General features: G+C 41.2%; 1 protein-coding gene across 1 annotated transcript in view; it reads right to left on the bottom strand.

The window, feature by feature from the left end:
- CACNB4 (calcium voltage-gated channel auxiliary subunit beta 4) overlaps nt 1-20,822 on the bottom strand; it is a 110,329-nt gene that overhangs the window by 27,107 nt on the left and 62,400 nt on the right. Inside the window, exons 3-8 of the mRNA XM_065671217.1 lie at nt 8,653-8,772; nt 8,213-8,335; nt 3,588-3,718; nt 1,159-1,235; nt 773-792; nt 585-665 (exon numbers count right to left, since the gene is read on the bottom strand). Of these exons, the coding sequence (XP_065527289.1) occupies nt 585-665; nt 773-792; nt 1,159-1,235; nt 3,588-3,718; nt 8,213-8,335; nt 8,653-8,772 (552 nt within the window). The remainder of the gene's footprint in view (nt 1-584; nt 666-772; nt 793-1,158; nt 1,236-3,587; nt 3,719-8,212; nt 8,336-8,652; nt 8,773-20,822) is intronic.

Below are 20,822 nucleotides of genomic sequence, written 5' to 3'. Positions count from 1 at the left end.
CCATTCATCTGCCACCACTGAATTTCAGGGAAGATGGATGCAAAGCTTCTGTAAGTGAAAAAAAGAAGAACGACGAGGAAGCTCCTTCAAAATTTTTGCTAATTAAGTTCAAAGCATGTGCTAGCCTGACTAAAATTTGACAGGTATACAGAAGTTTAGGAGTTAATTTGACTACTCCAACTTCTTCTTGCAGTGAAGACAAATTCTCCTTTTCTTACTTGATTTATGAAAATATTTGTACTGAAAATAATGGATGTGCACTGTGCTTAAAGCAGTAAAAGTGCAAAGAGAGCACCATGTTCTTATGCTAGTTCTGTTACCTATCCATTAGCTGAGGTATCAAAAGTAACAGACACTGTTGTTAAGGCAGAAAACTATTCAGCTGGTACCTCACCTAAATGGTGCGAAGTGCTGATTATGCTCTTGGTTCTTATACAACATTTTTGACAATTATTTAAGCTAAGATCACTTTAAATTATATTTAAATTATTATATCAAAACAGTCACAATGAACCACAATACTGCATGTACAAAGGAAGATTAGAGATAAGAAAACAGCAACTTCAAGTACCTAGACTACATACCTCATAGCCTTTCAGCGACGGACCCACCAAAACAACAGGCCTCATTGATGGTACTACATCATACGGGGGAATGTGTTCTGTCTAGAAGAAGAAAACAACCCTTCAGATTGTTGGTCAAAGAAGACCCAATCCTGGGAATTATGTTTTAGAATTAAATAAAATAAAATGGAAGCAAAAGTACTACTTACCACTTTCTGTTTCTGTTTTGCTAAAAGACCAAATGAGAACTTGGTTAAAAAAACCACACTGTGTATAACAACCAAAACACTTGCAAACAAAAATTCCTTTGTCAGGGCACTCCGGATTTCTCTCAGTGCACCTCCCTTTTCATCAGCCCTTTTTAAACTGGCCATTCATTCCGTTCTGGGGCACCTGCCACTTCTCCTGAGATTTTTTCCCAGTCCCTTAGCAACTGCCGGATGTCTAGATATAGATGTCTTTCTCCACCTCCGCACACAAGCAATTTCTGTAAAATGCCTTAATAAGTCAGCAAAAGGGGGAAACCTGCATTTTTCATGCATGTTTTTTAAAATAGAAGTATTAGTAAGAGTTTCCTTAAATAAATTTGCCTTACCCGTGGAAGTAGGTGTGGCTCGAAATGTGCCAGAAACCATTTCTCCAAGACTTGAAGAAGAATTCCCACTCGATTTCCTATGGTATCAAAAAGAGCCCCATTAACACTAAGTGCCCAGAGATGCAAATGTGTGAGGTTTTAGGCAGCAGCTATGAGAAACTGCCCGATAAGAAATCAGACAGTAAAGGAGTCTTCACCCACATTCATGCTACAAAAAAAGCTTCCTCTGAAGTGAGGGGTAAAGAGCACCAGGCAGGGACATGGGGAACCAAAGTGTCTGTAATTAAGTAGACCTCCGTGGCTGGAAGAGCTGCTGTATACAGGCTACAAGGGGAGAGTGGGTTCCACTACAGACTGAACAAAGCTTTTCTGTTATATGCCCGTAGGCTGGGAAACACAGAAGCTCCACTCATAGGCATCTGCTAAACTCAGAGAATAGCCCAGCTCTGCATGAGAGCCCCCACCAAACACTCCACTGTCTTGCTAGGTCTCCCTACCAGCATACATGACACATGTCTTGAGAGGTTTGGGATCTTAACTGGCTGTTTAAATAGCTTTTATTGTGTAGCAATAGTGGTCCATTCACTGTACCTCCAAGCATCCAGCCAGGAAGTTCTGCCCGTGCTGTGCCAAGCCCTGCCCTCCTCTCCCTGCATGATGTACCCAGCACAACTGCTTGTGCAGCAAACCCACAGCGGACTGGCAGGAAACTAGTTTGGGGAGGGAAAAGATGTTCAGGTAAATAAGCTTTGTAATTCAGCTCACTGCACAAGCAGCTGAGGAGGACATGGGAGGAGGGAAGAGCTCAGGACAGAAAGAAAAGGGCTGTTTAAACAGTCTGATTCCCACAGGTGACAGTCTCATGGTACAATCCATGTGTTTACATACAGACCAGCAAGAAGATACTACTTCGCATCAGTATTTTGCCTTTGCTTTCTTGCCATATGCTCTCCAGGGCAGGGATTGTTTACTTCTGGACTTGACAAATTCTTTGTGAACATATACTAGACTCTAGAAACCCTCTTTAATAGACTACTTTTCACTGCCTTACTCAGACAAAACTAGAGTTATTCTTAATCATGTAGAGCCTTAGTATCACAGCTAGTCACAGCTTTTAAAGAAATCTTAAGGTACATAAACTGTATGACTGTATCTAACAAAGGTGCTCAAAATAAATTATTTTATCATTATACATTACTTCCAATTTTACCATACAAATCCAGAAGTGTTACTGCAGGCTCCTTAAAATCTTAATAGATATCCTTTACAATATTTCTGCTCTCTTTCATACTTGATTTTATTCCTAATATTCTCCATAGGTGAGATTAGAGAAAATCTTTGCAAGAACTGGTGATGCGGTGCAGTCATGCCCTTTCACACAAGCAGAGAATTTTTCTGTTATGCTGTATCTGAAGCAACTATGCTAAATACTACTAGTGTCCATCTCTGAATTAGATAATCTTCTTTCTGTACATTGAGATACACTGGCTTCCTCTGAAACTATTTCAAATTTATAAAAGCAATTTGGAAAAAGCACAGTTAATGCTGTTCAGTCATTCTAAAAACATTTCCCTAGATGGTTATACTTGAAATGATTCCTGACCTTGATTAAGTATATTAGTGTGCAAATTCCCTGACAGTTCTATACAGGCTAAATTTATGCTCCTCTTACTGATATCTATTAGGTCCAGATTCAGTTGGCTTGCATCTCTTTACAGTACTAAGGGTTTTGTTATCTGTATGAACATTTAAATTTGGTTTTCAATTAATGGGAGTAATACATTAGTAGTAATTTTTAAAAATCTAAGAAAAGAAAAAAAAAATTGTGTTTTCAACCAATAGAAGGGTGACTTGAGTGTCTTAACTGAGATAATGAGAAATCAGTTCTACTTCCTAGACCTGTAACCAAGCTTATATTTTTCCAGGGACTTGTCATCTCCAGCTCTAGCAGCATGGAGACACAGAATGGTGAAGCTGCAACATGAATAATGAAGCAGGTCAAATGACAAAGCTCATATTATAAAGTTTGAAAAGTCTGGTTTTGGCCGAAACGGAGAGGAAGACAAAACAGAAAGAAAAAACCCACAACCTTAAGAACACAACAGATGGGAAAAAAATATGGCAGCCTTTGAGCACCAACACTGACTTAAAGCCATGGGGATATGAAACTCTAGCCCTTCAGAAATTTCTGTTGTTACCACTCATACTGTATTACTGATCTTTCCTAAAGTCAATACACACTTTTTTGTTGTTTCTCACTGTCAATATCTAACACGTCTATTCTCTGCAAATATGTATTTTCATTTGGAATCCCAAATCAAACATTCCTCCAAATGCACTGCAATAAAAACACATCAAGTGACCTTTGAAAATATTGTCTAGTGTCAGAAATGATTTTAAATTATTTTAAAAGGTTACAGCATTCTTACCCTCCATGGAAACGTCCTCTCTTCTGCTCCTGCTGAATGCGGATATTCTCCAGTCTAAGCGGGCTTGGAATAAAGCCAATCTCGCAGCCCTCTTTAACCAGCCTTCCTATCCACCAGTCATTATTATATTTCTGGAACATAGAAAGGTTACTGGCTTCAGTTCAAAATGCTCCATGTCTGAAACTCTGTTTTCCACAATCCTTAACTCCATGCTGATCAACGAAACCAGACTCACACTGACACCTGAATGCTGGACAATCCGTGTGAATCTGAGTTAAGTTGAAGGTATTCAGAAAGTTAATGTCTTCTTTGCAGACAGACAGTGGAAAGCAGCATTATCTGCAGCAGTACTGGCTTATCTCTTAACTGCCCCAACACATCCTCTGTGCTGTGACTTTTCCTCTAATGTCACCCACTAAGGTGCTGAGTGTGATGGTGATTTAATGAGATAAACCAATTTCTGGTGAGCAAAGGCCACCAAGCTATGTCACAGCAGCCATATAAACCAGTTAAAGCAACACGTTAAGATCACCATCAAAACAACAGTTAATGGTTCCTTGTAAAATGTAATGGTCTATACCAAAGATACCATCACCACCACTGCCAGTTTTCCTCCCTCCTTTCCAGATATTCGTACAGATGTTATTACCATGTTATCACTTTGCAGAAACCTTATGTGGTGGAAAAGCTCTACAAACACCATTCTAGAAACCAAAATAAAGACAAACTTATCCAAGACAGAATAGAAAACTTACCAGCTTCAGCACTAAACCAAACCCACATCTGGTTATGCTATGGTAGAGCTCTAACCAAAACTGTGACATCTCTCTAAAAATGAGGCTTTTATAGTGCCACTGCCTAGAAGTAGCTAAACTCTTTGAAGGCATACACTTTTAAATGTATGACAGCTGAAAAAAAAAATCACCTTTATGAAGAAACTTAAATGTATACCTGAAAGTATAAGATTTTATTTTATCATTAACCTTTAGTAACACATGTTTTTCCGCATTACTGGAAGTCTGCCCTAACTTTAATGGTGGAAAGATGAAAAGTGGTATCATAGTGGATGTTGTAGTGGAAATAGATTTGTTGTAGCTGGCTGCCAGCAGAGACTTTGAAGAAAAATATCTGAAAAAACCTTACATTCTGCTATGCTTCATTAGGCACCTCAGTGTTCAAAAGAAACATTAGTTTTCACAACTGACTGTCAAGTCATCAAGACCAGCATGAGTGTACCAATTTGCTTGCATGCCTTGAGGAAAAAGTTATCAAAGAAATCTCATCTTAAAAATGATCAGTTGTCTTGGCTCCATATTCTCAAGCCCTGCTTCTTGCAGAAACACATAAATACCATATCCTAGTTGTCAAAGATACAACAGTCTCTGAAACATATAGAGCCTCAGCATCTTTGAAAAATAAATTAGCCTTTTTATTAACCCAGACATACACACCAATACTACATATATAGCTAAGGGAAATGCAATCCTTATATCCTCATCCTGAAAACCTGTCCTCTTTATATAGCTGTTATTTACGCAAAATGTTCCATTATTTTAGCACTTCAACTTTTTAAGTCTCTATTCTTCATGCTATTATGACCCCAATTCAGAAAATGTCAGAAAGCAAAACTTAATTTTAAGTATATAGCTTCTGCTTAAGTTGACAAACTACTTACATTCTTTAAAACAGACAAATACTTCCATACATACCATTCTGAGGCTGTAAATCAGAGAAATCCATTGGATTTCTGTATCCATCTGATGGATTTAAACCACTACAAAAGCTGAGTTCCATGAGCACTACCCATTCTATTTTGGTTCTAAATGTTCAGCTTGAACATGGGAATCTTTCTTCCATTAGCAGGTTATGAACCTCTGGGTGATGCCTCAAGACATGACATCAGAAACAGTGTTACGCTGAGAATATCTGAACAATACAAATGATAACAATGCAGCAAGGAACACAGGGCTATTTGTGTTAGGTCATTACCTCCCATATGTTACTCTTCGCATTCAGTACGTGGGAGGACTACAGCTTGTTCCTATCCGTTGCCATGCCCATGATTTCTTCGGCATTGTCAATTATTGTTGCCACGTCATCTTTCAGTAAGCACATAATATATAATCTTGTAGGAGACAGATGAGACATACAGGACTCACTCTCAACATAGCAACTCATTGGTTACTGCTGATGTTTCATACTGTCAACAGGGTGACCTTACTTCTTACCTAGTTTAGCATTATTCTAAAATCTGGAACCATGCTTCTTCTAGTCCAAGCAAGCCTGCCAGATCATTGAAAAGCAATTTCTGCAAAGCCTTCTTCCATGCAGCTAGACTCCAGCATGGGGAGTTTTCCTGAAATCCTACTGAGAAGCCACAGCTTCAGGCAAGCTGAAGGTTTCAGTATTAACAAAGAAACTGCGCTAAACCCTTAGCAGAGCTGACAAATACCAGTAAGCCATATGGCTTGCAGTTTAGTGGCAATGAGATCCTGGCTATTTAGATCTTGGGAGAAAACTCACAGAATGCCAAGACATGGACTTTCAACACTTCTCTGGAAAAAAGTTCAGGGCAGCATGGTAGGAGCTTAGTACATTAAATTCAGTCACTGGCCTGAAAATAAAGGTAGCTACATCCTAGGTAAACCAAGATCAAACACTAGTTTTAATGGTGATGCACAGAGATACATGAACACTTGGGAACGGAGACTAGAAAGACAGTATTTAGGCAGGGTACATTTCTGGTGTGGGTGGAAAAACATTGGAGAGGGTAGCTGAGGATGTGATCTGAGTGCTGTAATGGATGCAGCTGACTGCATTCAACTCAGAGTGCTAGCAAAGGACCTTTTCCTGATGGGAAGCAGATTATAAAGTGGTGTACATTAAGGGAGTTCAGGTGTGGTGCTAGGCAGAACACTTTAGAATCATAGAATCATAGAATAGTTAGGGTTGGAAAGGACCTCAAGATCATCTAGTTCCAACCCCCCTGCCATGGACAGGGACACCTCTCACTAAACCATCCCACACAAGGCTTCATCCAACCTGGCCTTGAACACCGCCAGGGATGGAGCACTCACAACCTCCCTGGGCAACCGATTCCAGTGTCTCACCACCCTAACAGGAAAGAATTTCCTCCTTATATCCAATTTAAACTTCCCCTCTTTAAGTTTTAACCCGTTACCCCTCATCCTGTCACTACAGTCCCTGACTAATAGTCCCTCCCCAGCATCCCTATAGGCCCCCTTCAGATACTGGAAGGCTGCTATGAGGTCTCCACGCAGCCTTCTCTTCTCCAGGCTGAACAGCCCTAACTTCCTCAGCCTGTCTTCATACGGGAGGTGCTCCAGTCCCCTGATCATCCTCGTGGCCCTCCTCTGGACTTGTTCCAGCAGTTCCATGTCCTTTTGATGTTGAGGACACCAGAACTGCACACAATACTCCAGGTGAGGTCTCACGAGAGCAGAGTAGAGGGGCAGGATCACCTCCTTCGACCTGTAGGTCACGCTCCTTTTGATGCTCCTTTTGATGTTTCTTGGGGAACAAACAGGAAGGGCTATTCTGCATGCAGCAACAGGCAGGTTCAGATTCAGAGTTCCAGTTCCCAGCAGCGGCTTAAGCACCATTCCACACAAATAGAAACATGCCAAAGAAACAAACAAAAAAATCCAAATCGAATTTCCATCTGTTTACAGCAAACTGAGAAAATGGAACTGTCCCCCCTGTGTCCTTCTCAGGAAGAAAGAATTTAAAGCAACTCCCCTGTTCTATCACCAATATCTGCCTCTAGAGGTGCAGAAGCAGGTGTTTCCCTCCTAAATGTGCTCAGTCTAAGGGAGATCAGTGCTCTGAAGTGATGACTGATACATATTCAAAGAAAGAGAGAAATGAGTACTGAACACCCTAAAACAAACCCAGAATGCAGAAATGAAAAATGTTCCTGCAAGCTGCAAGCCTGTGTACAAACCTACAAAACAACAGGGGTTTATGCCAGTTCAGAGGCCTTGCTTCAGGTTAAGAGTTGCAGAAAATATGCTGAACACGAAAGAAAATGTATTTTTCTCTACCAAGGCCATACTCAGGGCTCATTTATTCCCACTCCTTTTTCTTTACTTTTCTATCTGTCCTCTTCAATATTTTATTTTCTTACTGTATTATTCTAAGTCTCATTTTCTCCCATACAAGCCCATCCCATGCTTTATGAAGACCTGGTGTAACCTGGTGCTACTTCACTTTCTGATCAATAGAATCCCTTTCCATTATGCAATTTATGATCCATCAAAATCTTCATTTGATGAAAAGAATCTGAATCTACCCTGTTGAAGGGTGTTTAAAATACAACAAGATGTTACCTCCTTCCTGTGACATGAAAATCCAACAAGTCAGTAATATCAAGCATTAAAAAAGTGCAAGATGACCACACCAGGGTGCTGGAACTCCAAGAAGGCTGAAGCACCACCACCACATCACCACTAATCAGACAGATGTGCTGTGCTCTCCTGCCTCCACTCAGCTCTTGACTCTCTTATTAATCTGATATGGTGTATCCCCAACTGTTTAAATCATAGTAAGGTACTTGGCATGTAAAATTCCCTTTCACATTCCCTTTTACTAGTTGTTGGTTTTACCTCTTTAATGTGTAGGAAGTCCTTGGCATCAAAAGAGATGGCAGTGCTTGGGACAGGAACATCTTCATCCAGAGCTCCACAGTAACTCACGTTAGTCTTAACAGCAAATGCTACTGGTTTGGACTACAAATAGAAACAGACATCACAAACAGTGGAAACTTCTGAATCAAGAATTTTATCAAATCACCAAAAACCTAGCAAAGGACACTTCCCAAATACTTCAAAATTCAGACCGAATAATTTCACACAAGCCAGCAGAGTTCAGCTTGAGAATATTTACACTGTATACCCCAAACATCTTGTCTGCAGATAACTTGACTCAGTTGCCAAACTATTTCCAAAGACAGCACCTCATTATAAACCAACAGTGTGAATTTTAACACTAGGCAAAAGATAAATGCCATGTAACTTAGTTATTACTGAAGCTGAAAAGAACACACCTTTGCCCTTTCAAGTTGTATAGCCGCTTGCTGCTCTCTTTCTTGGCGGATTGCTTCCCTATCTTCTTCCAAAGAGACATCAGAGTCTGAGGGTCTGCTTGTGTACGAATCTGCTGAGCCCTGAAATTAAATTCATGTCACTAAGAAAACATACGTTAGAAATAGGAACCCCCTCCCCAATCAGATTCATATATAGTACTTTTAAAGTATTTATTTAATTTCTTTGAGTGGGTTTTATAGAAAAAAAAAACCAGAAATCTGCATAATCTAGCAGAGAAATAACCTGGCTTTACTGATCAGGTGCACTAAGCCAAAGACAAAAATCTCAAGGAAAACCTCTTCCAAAGCACTTCTTCACTTTCTTACTGACACAGTGAAATACAGCTCAGTTGCAGGCACTGTCCAGAAATCTTTATATTATTTAAATCCTGTTTGACAACTGCAGATTGAAGATTATCAAGGGCTAGGTCACATCAAATATAATTAAGGTGTTACAGAGCTTGGTTAGAATCACTCCTCCCTTTAGATACAGTGCCATTGTGTCTGTACTCCCTTCCCTGCCGTGGCTGCCACTCGGATAAAGCTTTGTTCTGTGCTTCAAGAGAGAAAAAGTAGCAAAAGTTGCATTATTAAAAGCTACTCAACAGGGCAACACAAGAACTATAGTGGTATAAAATGAAAACAACATATAGAAGCAGCAGCAGAATGTAACCACCTATAAAGGAGGAAATAAGGTACTGCCACAGTTAAGATTTTTTTTTTTTTTGTCTGGGATATTATTCAGGATGCCTGGCAACATCTGAAGTATGCAGCGGCTCCTCTCTTCTTGTTACAAACCAACCTGACTTCAGCATCCTACACAGCCAATATTTATGTTTGTGTGGAGACAACTGAAACAGATAAGGTAAAGGGAATGTTTACTCATGATGCATCTGAAATACCAATCCTCTTTTCTCCAACACCTCAGACATGCACCTGACTCAGAGCCTAGCAAGACTAGGACCTCAACCCAGATTTCAGTGAGCACCACTGATGGAGGTGTGTATGACTGGGCAGCCATACAAAAGGTGAAGTAAATTTTCACTATAGAAGAAAATTCCTACAAAGACCTCAAAATCCTGAAGTCCAGATATAATTTTACGTTCAAGGTTAATACTGAATGCGTAATCTGTGCCTATTAATTGAGCCATTTTCAAAGCAAATGGAATTTTTGCTGAATTAATTAATATGCCTGGCTAGTGAACGATGACCTTTGCTTAAGCCAGACTCCAGCCTAGCAGAATCCTGTTCTGTTCAAGACATCATCTGACTAATTAATGCTTGGGTCGTTAGGCTGCTCCCAGCACAGGAGAGGTCTGCACGTCACCCTCCAGAGCCCAATGCTCTGCACTGACTGCAGGTGACGTGCAGCTATCACACACTCCCCAGGTTCCACAACCTGGCTCTTAGCTGGGCTGGTAACGGCTGCTAGAAAAGTCGGTACATAAAGAGCTGCATACAGTTTGCACTGCAGCCTAACTTTTCAACCTACATATTTTGCATGTCTTAGAAACAAAAACTACACAAAACCACTGTCATTAAAAAAAAAAAAAAAAAAAAAAAAAAAGAGAGAGCTTCAAAAGAATCAGGATAACACAGAGCTGCAGAAGGATCCAGCCCCAGTACTGTACTCAGTAGGAGGAATACACAGCAATGTCTGACCACTGCTAAGAGATACTATTTCTGGTTTTAAATAAGGGAAAGGAGGAATGTGCTGGACTATGTACGCTGTGTTGCACTATATAACCAGTGTAACGATTATTAAGTCACCACATTCCTAGAAAAAAAACTGAAAGCATAAAAATAAGAAAACATTATTATTTATACAACTACCTAGACATAAATATGTAGGTACACATTTATTATATCTCTACAGAGCTTCAAAATTTGTTACTCTATACATGTTAGTGTGAGGTGTCCCTGCACATGGCAGGGGGATTGGAACGAGAACTTAATATCCTTTCCAACCCTAACTATTCTATGATCTTATGCTCCAAGAGTATGTTCCATTTTACAGCATTATGTCTTTCAAACTTTTTTTTCCTTATATCCTGCAGCACAGGGACACGTATTCTAAGTAATCTACCACAGAAGTCAATATTCTTACTCTCCATGTAAAATAACATATTCTTAAATATTGATGTGAATGCATATCCATTAGAAGACTTCTGGCACTGAACCACCGATGAGCAGATGCTCTCTTTTTGTGACATACTCGTAATTTGGCTGTAAGCATGGTCCTATCAGTAGGCAGGGTGTATTTCCTCTATGGCAAGAACAGGATTCACCTCACACACAGCTTTGATTTTAACAGACCTGACAAATTCCTTCCCAGGACAGCTGGCCACCCTGCACCCCAAGGTGAGCTGCAAAGGACAGAGCGCCTGTCTGCAGGCACACACATTTGAGGCCTGAGCTGGAACAGATCTAACATCAATGGGCTGAAAACCAGCATCAGCTGCTGGCAGCAGCACAACTTTTCCCAGCTCAGAAGCTAGACATGCTGCTCTTCCTTCTGCTTCCTTTGGGATGTAGCAGAGACCAGGGAACTCACCAGTCACAGCACTTGGCTAGGCATGCATAGAAGACACTTCTCCTGCTGCTCAGTGGCGGCCAGTTATTCCTCTCTTTAATCTTATCTTGATGGCAAGATTAAAACTTCAGCTTCCAAATGCATCACCAGCAGGGGCATAAGTGTATTTCTTCCTTGGTCAAAAGCAAGAGTGCAAAGCATGCCAACTCATCACACCTTGGCAAAACGAGCAGCAGGAGACCTCCTGCCTAGTCTATTGTTCCAAACTGCATCTCTGTTCAGCAACTGAAGGGGAAGTCTATCAGTGGGAGGCTGAATTTATATGGTTAAATATTACAGTCCTAAAATAATACCACATCCTCCATTCCAGAGCCTGCACACTTCAAAGCTGGGGGGGGGGGGGGGGGGAAGGGGGGTAGGAAAAAGGAAAAAAAAAATCAGGCAGAAAAAAAACCAAAACAACCCAGACCAGGGGTTGCAAAGACAGACCAGCTATCTCATAGAGAAAAGCTTCTCATTTATTGTCCACTAAACGCTTTGAAGAATGTTTCTATAGTTGCTGAGCATCACGTTTTTTACTTACAGACAACAAAGCTTCAATAGCAGCAGAAAGGAAGAAGGAAAAGCAATCACACTCTCCAAATAACAAATCAAAAGGCATAATAATAAATAGAAATAATATACTGCAATGGGAATGGGGTTCTTTCCAAGATTTTAGTCCCACCTAGCAACAGGAATGCACCCCACCCTGGCATGCCTGAAGCCTGAGATGAAGCCACTACTGCTGTCATCGAGAGTAGGAGATACTGTTCTTTACCCACGTGCTCCCTGACCACGTCATTTCTCCCTTAATTTTCTGTGTACTGAAAGGTGTATGAGAACAAGGCACAGAACACATCACTGACAGGACTGATATCTGAATCACTGATATCTTTCAGATATCAGCATCACACACGTAGGTGGACTGCAGAAATCATCTGTATGGGGAAATGGTGAACAAGAAGTTCACAGGCTCATATCTATGTATTTATTCAAGTCCTCTGGATATGATTCAGTGTAGCTTTCTAAGGGAATTTAATAGAAATAGATACCTATACTGGATGCACAGTTTCCCATACTGGCTTTTAGTGGTGTATGTTTGAGCACTGACTTACTTAATGCTGTCAGAACAAAGTGGTCTTAACCAAAGTAGCTGATAACTGCAAGGCTACCCCAGGCTGCTCTTCAATGCTAATCACTGCCTGTATGCCAAATGATATGGATTGGTATAATCACATCCGCATGATCCCTTCTCTTGCAAGTTATGCCAAACAGCAAGTGGCTTATCTGAAAGATGCAGCCCCAGGACTGTGACTCACATGATGCTGAGCTGCAGCATCACACTAAAAACAAGGCACAATTCCACAAATAGCAGCAAGATGGACAGAAAAAGCAGTCCAAGGTAAGCAATGAAACCTGGCATTCTGTAACGTACCATCAGCAGAGGCCAAAGAATACCAGTGTCCACATTCAGTCAGAGCAGAAGACCAAGCAAGATGAAAGTTTACTTCTCTCAGCACAGTCACTGCCCCGCAAGGAGCAAGACAGCACAGTCCAACCAAGTACACACACTTTCCCCAGCATGGCCTCTCACCGACTTCCCAGTCACCTTTCAGGCTTCTGGTAACACCACCCCTCATTTCCGCACCGTGCATTCGCCAGACAAGCTGCTTCTGTGGTTAACACCGGACTCTTGGCAGCAGTGACTTCTACTCACAAACCGGGACTCAGAAGCTGATTAAGGCTTCCGGGAACTACTATAACACAAGCAGTGCATAAAGCAAAAATAACCCTTGTCATCCTCAGAAGTTCAACTTTGGGTTATTTTTTTAAACCATGAACAGACAAAAGCATCACTTCTTGTATCTGACTTTTGGTTCTGTTTACAATTTTTGATTGAAGATCAGAATACTGACAGCAGCAATATTGTGCAACAAGCCAATATGAACACTCTTGCCTGTACAGCACCAGGTGCAATGAAGTTCTGGACTGACAGCTCGTTATTTGTTAAAACTGCAATAGATGCGATGATACTAAACACTTTGATGCATCCATGCTCTTGTCACAGCTGGGGAAGGATAACTGACTGCCTGACCACACAATGAAAAACAAATTATGTTAGAAGTCTTCAGAAAGAGACAGGAGAAGAAAGAAGAAAGAAGGCATTCACCACCTTTTTCTGTATACCAAAACTATGTCAAAAAGACCCTTTAATTTCTTTATTTTCACACTGCTTAGAGCAGCAAACTGGTAATTTGAGGCATATTGCATATGTCCACAGTTTCACTTTGCACATAATATTCAAGGACCAATTATCACAGAAACTGTTACCCAACCTCAACCTCACAAACCCTGAGAGATAGAGGAATTTTATGAAGTGGGAGCATATGCAATGACTCCAAGTGCACACCAGATCTGATAATCTGAAGGAAAAAGGCTTTGCTAGATAATTGTACTATTCAAGGCAATGAAAGATTTCTTATTTCACAGCCTTTTTACTTTTCTTCTTTGTCTTCTGTGAATTAATTTTACCTGCAATTTGTTACTTATTTCGCCCCTCATTCATTTTCCTCCCTCATTAATTAGTACAATTCAGCTTTGATAAAAACATTGAAGCTTGAAGCAATCTCAAAAATTCTGGGGAAAAAGGCTAAAGCAGAAAGGACAGTGGGTCTATTTATTCAACAACTAGAAAATAATGGCAAATCATCAGTCTCAGTTGCTCACTGACTGGTCTTACACTTGAGACTGATGAAAGATAGGTGCTGAGATAGCTGGATGACTGGAAAGGACAACAGAAAATTCCTAGTTTTCATGGTGTTCCTATGCCCCAGCCTGCTTAGGGAAGAAAAGTTCATATATGTGTCATCTTCCTGGACACTACAAACAGCTGCCAGCCAGGTCCAGTCTTCCTGCTTGCTGAATAAAAGAGCAGAAGAAAATAGCAACTCTTAACTGTTATGGTTTCAGAAATGGGGAGAAAATAAGGACAGCGAGGTTGCAAATAATTTTGTTTTCCAATGCCATAAATATACAGATCTGAATTGCTCTCAATCCAGCCATAACTTGTAATGCTCTGTCATGCAGCTTGTGCAATTAAAGCATCAATCCATTAGGAGCTCCAATAAGCCAGATGACACGCAGTCTCTTTTGAAAAGATTTAGGGTGCTGCAGAGTCCATCACAACCCAGAAAGCATTTCTGAAAACATACCCTGCTCAGAGAAAAAAGCCTCTGCCTTATCCATTAAGCATGACAACAGGCAGCACTGTCTAACTGCAGGCATCCTTCTGCAGAAGGACTAGCTAAAGGCATTCTGAGTGCAGCTCTCTATCTGGGAGTAACCAGACGTTGAGCACACATGGCAATCACTATGCTTAATAAAGCATATATGGCACTGAAGAGGAAAGCCCTAGTATCTGTGTTCATACGCACATGTTGTTTTCAGCTGAGAACATGAAAAATGTCTTTGCAATAATAGAGAGTGCACTTTGAAAATCCACAACACTTGAAAATGATAAAGCATCAGGGCTGGCAGCAGGCCTCCAGGCAGCCAATTATTATGGCTGGTTTGCTTGAGTTTGAGTAATACCAGAGCTAGGGACAGCATGAAATACTTCGGGAGAAATAAGACCCCTCTGTCCCACCCGGTCTCTCCTCTTGTGTCCTCTCATCTTAGTTCCTTCCCATAACAGGAATCCTACTTGGTACATTCAAGCTTCCCTATAGTTTTTTTAGATGCTCAAGGCAGTTTCACCTGCAAGACCCCAAAATTCCTAAAGATCCTGTCTTGATGCTGAACTCAAGAGGTGACACAGCAGACCAAAGAGTTGAACTGAGGTTGCTCCAATCCTTTGAAGTGGTCAGGACCTCCACTAAAAACTTCCTAGCAAACACTGGCGTGTGAGCACACATACAGCACAATGGAGGTATAAGAGAGCAATATTGTACAAAACAAGATTGCTCATCATTGTTTAGCTATTTTATACTGGAAAACAAACAAACATGGCCTTGTAAAGCACAACATGACTTTCTCCTACATGTTGTTTCTCGCACTCAGCCTGCCTTGTCACATTCCTGTCTCTGCGAGGCTGGGGACAGCTAGCAAAATCCCAACTGAGGGCTAGTGCACAGACACCCTGCTGCACAGGAAGCCTGCAGCTTATGTAATAATTAGTAAAAGAAAAATTTACATTTACAGATGGATATACAGATATGGAAACTCATCTTCCACTGCAGTTTGTTACACACTGATTGCTCCATGCTGTTGACACTGTATGGCAGAATCGGAACCACACAGGCTGGGAGGAACTGCAGGCTCCTACCTAGCCCGATGGAGAGAGACAATAGAATAGATCTGGCTTTCTGCAGTGGTTCTGCGGCTCTTTGTTTGTTTTGGTTTGGTGTTTTTTTTTTTTAATGAACTACATTATCAAGAACCAAAGCATCAAAAGTAGACTTCCGGGTGCAATCTTTACGTGTTCTTTAATATCCAGTTCATTCAAATGTGCTTTTATAAAGCTGGGCACTGTAACTTACAGATCTCTACCTCCAATTCCCACAAAAGCAGTCAAGTACCACATTTAGGACTGGAGCTGTTACAGTACTGCCAAGAAACACACAACTTGCATACAGAGAAGCTGAAATTTCATTTCTTGGCTAAGATGTGGAATCATGGAGAGACTGGCTACTACTAGTCACTTTGGCTGGATTAAATACTATCATGGGGCTTGAAGTTTTAGGATCTTTGCTTTGCAAGCACCAGAAAGCATTTCTTCCAACTAAGAGAGCCATGCACGATTAACTGTGCACTTCATGGCTTCTGGTTCCTCAAGCTGCCAAAACCTCTGATTGGAGAGCTGCACACGAAATAGGGTGCTCCAGGAAGCGGCTGGCAGTTTGTTGGGGTGCCACATGGTTATCCCTCACAGCCTGGTTGCTACCAGAGACTGCTGATTTCCCAAGAAAGTCAGTCTTAGGCTGAAACATAGAAAACAGCAAGGTAACTGTTGCTCTCAGACCAAGCCATATTCCAGCCACCACCAGGCATAACTACTTAGTTTACCTGAGCAGCAAGAGAGGGAAAAGTTCATTCCAAATATGTACTGTTTTTTGTTCTTGCTGCAGTTAGTAAATCTCATGATAACAATTATCTGCATGAGTACTATATCCAACAGTATCTGTCAGAAAAGCAGGCAGGAAACATTCTTCCTGCCTCACAGATGAAATCCCAAGATTTCATCCTCCTAAACCAGCACAGAAACCTGAGATCTCAAAAACCCTGGTGCAGATCACTCTGTGCTGAACTCACTGTTCATGGCGAAAGAGGCCAAAGATCAGTTCAGAGCAACACACACCTTGTGCAAGCCAGGAGCAGTGATCCCTGCCTGTCCACAGATCTCTCTTACCTACAGCAATTACCCACACAGGCAAAACCCATTGCTAGAAACCGTGTCTTGCCCACAAGAGTAATGCTTTCTGTATGACAAAAATGGCTGGCTATTATTCAAACTATGTATTTAAGACAGAATTATTTAAGTTACACTGTGACATGGGTCTTTCTGAAATTGGCATGTATGCACATGGAAATGATCACAGAATCATGGAACAGTTTAGGTTGGAAGTGACCTTTAAGATCACCTAGTTATAGGCTCCCTGGCACAAGCAGGACCACCTTCCACTAGACCAGATTGCTCAAAGCCCTGTCTAACCTGGCCTTGAACACTTCCAGGGATGGGGCAGCCACAGCTTCTCTGGGCAACCTGTGCCAGCGCCTCACCATCCTCACAGGGAAGAACTTCTTCCTTAAGTCTAATCTAAATCTCCCATCTATTTTTAAAGCCATTACCCTTTGTCCTATGACCCCATGTGTCTGCAAAAAGCCCCTCTCCAGCTTTCCTGCAACCCCCATTATGTACTGGAAGGATGCTCTAAGGTCTTCTCAGCTTCCAGAGCAGCATATGCAGGTCAATATAACACCATTAAGAGAGGTGTCTCTTTTTGAGTTGCTTAAACCTTGAAATGTATGGCAAACAAGATTTGTTTATTGTTATTATTACTATTATTAAATTGTTTTCCTTTATTGCTTTGTCACTTCTTTTCCATTGCAGTTATTGCTCTATGCATTCATTCACTTGAAAAAGAATAGTAACTCCCTATGTAATCATTTACACTTCCATCTTCAATAATGAGTAAAGACAGCCTGCTCAGACTTCAGCATGACTTAGGATAGCAGCACTGCTCAGAAACAAAAGATATAGCTTAAGGTTTATTTCACTTCAGACCATAGCTCCATCCCTAGTTGGGGCTGAGGTCTGTTCACTGTGGAAGTAGCCAAAAACCTAAGTAGCCACCTGGAAAAGGAAGACTGGTTTCATTAGCAGGAAGGTTACATTAGCCCATCCTCTACCCTCTCCTTCACGCAAGATGAAGTTCTTCAAGTTCTTCAAGAATAAGTTCTTCTAGTTCTTCAAGAACTAGAGCCTCAACTTGAAAAAAGACCAAATGTCCTCAGTCCTCTGCAACTTTCGGCAAGAATTGAGGTCAATGCACATCTCACATGGAGGCTATATGCCACCTCAACGAGTTCCCAGAATCCTGACAAAGTTCTTGACAAAGCAAAAGGAGAACAAATAGGCACAGCGATGGCTGCAGGGCCATATGCTGCCATATGCCACGTGCATTCACGGAATGATGCTCTTATTTTATTTTTTTTTAACAGAAAACCTATTCCTTGACAATGCAGTTCTCTCGATAAACCCCGTATAACCCATCTCACTGGTCCATGTGCATCGTGCAGTTCCTCTGCACAAGATGAGCCTCTACACAAGCTAGATAGCACCTTCATTGCTCCCACTGCCTGAAAATGTAGATTTAACTCACAGAGGTTATTACTAAAATTATGCTATAAAGACAGGCGTTATAGAGAATAAGTACTAACATATTTTTAAATGAAAACAGGAACCAAAACTTGCGCACTTTAAAACACCCCACATTTTAAGTAACCGTGACCACTACCGCTGACCACAGTTGGTACTCACCTGGTCTCAGCACTCAGGGAGGGCAGCTAAATTTAATTACTGGGCAGGTGATGTAATTAAGAGGCAAATACAAACAGTGGGTATCTGTTCACTTGGCATGGAAACATTACTGTGCTGCAGTCAAAGTCAGGGCCAGGAAGATCTGCATGTGCCGTAACAACCACAGTAAAACACTGCAGAGAGGTCCTACCCTAAGCACTGGAGTGAGACTTCAGTGGGAGCTGCAGGCAGGAGGAGTAACCCTTTGCACTAATGATACCAAAGGGGTTATTCCCACATGTCAAGTCTCTGCAGAATGAGGTGCAGCGGTTAACTGGAAGCACAGCCCCAATTTTGCTTTTAATATCCTCTAGAATTATCACTATCCCCCTAGAACTGCAGAATCTGTTATAGCTATTGTAATGTTAAATAACGAGGTCCAGTAGAGCTATAGCAAATCATTTTAGTAGGACTTTTTCACAAATTCACATCTAAGAGACAATGTGAGAGTGCCACTGAAAGTCCAAACAGGACAAGGTTCCGTTCCCAGCCAAATCATTTTCTCGCTGAATAACTGACATACGCAAGCCAGCTGCATAACCACTCTGCGTTGAGTTGTGATTTCAGAATTAAATGCTCAGTAATTATGTCCTGCTATATGTTTGGTAAATTTATTTAGGACAACTCATTAGGTGTCTCAGCGATTCAGAAATTACTAGGTAGTCAGAGCACATTTTTTCTTCGTGAATACTAATTATTAGAAAATAGGGCAATTGTTCTAACACTTATTTTCATAATCTCTTTTTTTCCTGAGTTTAAAATATTGCAGTCATCTCCTTTCTCAAGCTGCCTTCAGTTCAACACAGATTGTGTTTTTACATCGAAGAGATTTGGTTTAAAAAGAAAGCACTAATAACATATACATTTGCTGCCAAAATACTACATCTTTTTCTGTAATGTTCAAATGAAGATGCAAGACATAAGGTTTTGCCCAACATGCATTACAGGTATGCATTCACCCAATGTTACACACATAAAAAGGTCTACAGTTTAAAGACCTATGTAGAATAAAAAACAAGCCTGAGATAGTGGGCAGTGAATACATCAGTTCTTCTGAACTTTTCCTTCTCACATTTTGACAGATGTAATTTCTTCTGTTATAAATTACCATAAGCTCAAATGTTATTTTGCCTTTCCAGAACCTCAAATGCTAACTGGTCAAGAGAAAGCTTAGATGTTTTTGTAGCAAAAAAGACAAGATAAATTACTTGAAGTACAAAGACGGACAAATTGTTTCACTAGTTAGTCCATCACTGTCTCTATTCTCTTGAGCATAAAAATGTGTTTACACATTAGTAGTAAGTTGTTAAATGCATTGTGGCACTGGTCAAACTGCTCCAGCTATCTCACCTCTAGTGGTGAAAACTACATAAAACAGCAGAAAGTACCAAAGTTACCCAGTCCCCTTCACAAGAACTGTTCACAGAATCCCAGAACAGTTTGGGTTGAAGGGACATTAAAGCTCCTCCAGTTTCAACTTCCTGCCACGGGCAGGGACACCTTCCACTAGGCCAGGCTGCTCAAAGCTCTGTCCAACACTTCCAGCGATGGGGCAGCCACAGCTTTTCTGGACAGCCTGTGCCAGCGCCTCAACATCACCACAGTGAAAAGCTTCTTCCTTACATCTAATCCAGATTTTCCCTCTGTCAGTTTAAAGCCATTCCCCCTTCTATCCCTACAGGCACTTGTAAGAAGTCCCTCTCCAGATTTCTTGTTGGTTCTTGGAAGACTGCTCTAAGGTCTCCTTGGAGCCTTCTCCAGGCTGAACAATCCCAGCTCCTCTCAACCTGTCTTCATAGGAGAGGTGCTCCAGTTCTTAGCTGCTTTATCATTTTCACCTGTTACTCAGCAAAGGAATGAAGCACACACCCACATCCATCCTCTTAATCAGCAAAGCACATCAGTTTCTTCTGATTGCTGCCCTGTGATCTAAATCCCTGCAAGCACCTGCACAAGGATTTACATGAGTTGTGTCTCATCACCACATTGATGGGAGTGACAACCTTTCCTGGGAAGCAGCAGTAAGTCCTGGTACAAGTCCCTCCTGCTACAGCCACTTGCTAACCGTGATTAAATCTCAGCTCCAGGGCAAAATCTGACCCGGTCTCCCTTGGCACTAAGCCTTGAGTCATGCTGTCCCAAAGAAAGAAACAAGGATTGTCTCTGTCACATTTCTAACCTGAAATTTTTGCAAGAGGAGGCTGCCAGAATCTGCAACGTATTCACAGTAGAACTGGACAGTGACAGACATAAATATATCTGCTCATCCTTTGTCTATCCCTCCCTCCAAGTTACTACTTTTATTTTGGATCCCCCCGCCCCCCCAAAAAAAAACAAACCACAATTTCAATTCACATTTTCCCACACAAGGTAACACCCAAAGCATTTTTTCTGGAGTTCCAAGCAAAGTGAAAGGTGAGGACCACAGCCAGATAGATGGCTACAGGCTCAGACTGTTCTCCAAAAATGTGTCCAAACCAT

Source organism: Lathamus discolor, chromosome 3 (assembly GCF_037157495.1).
Source record: "Lathamus discolor isolate bLatDis1 chromosome 3, bLatDis1.hap1, whole genome shotgun sequence".
In the NCBI taxonomy this organism is placed as follows: domain Eukaryota; kingdom Metazoa; phylum Chordata; class Aves; order Psittaciformes; family Psittacidae; genus Lathamus; species Lathamus discolor.
The sequence above is the reverse complement of the archived record's forward strand: the minus strand, read 5'-3'. Positions and strand labels throughout refer to the sequence as shown.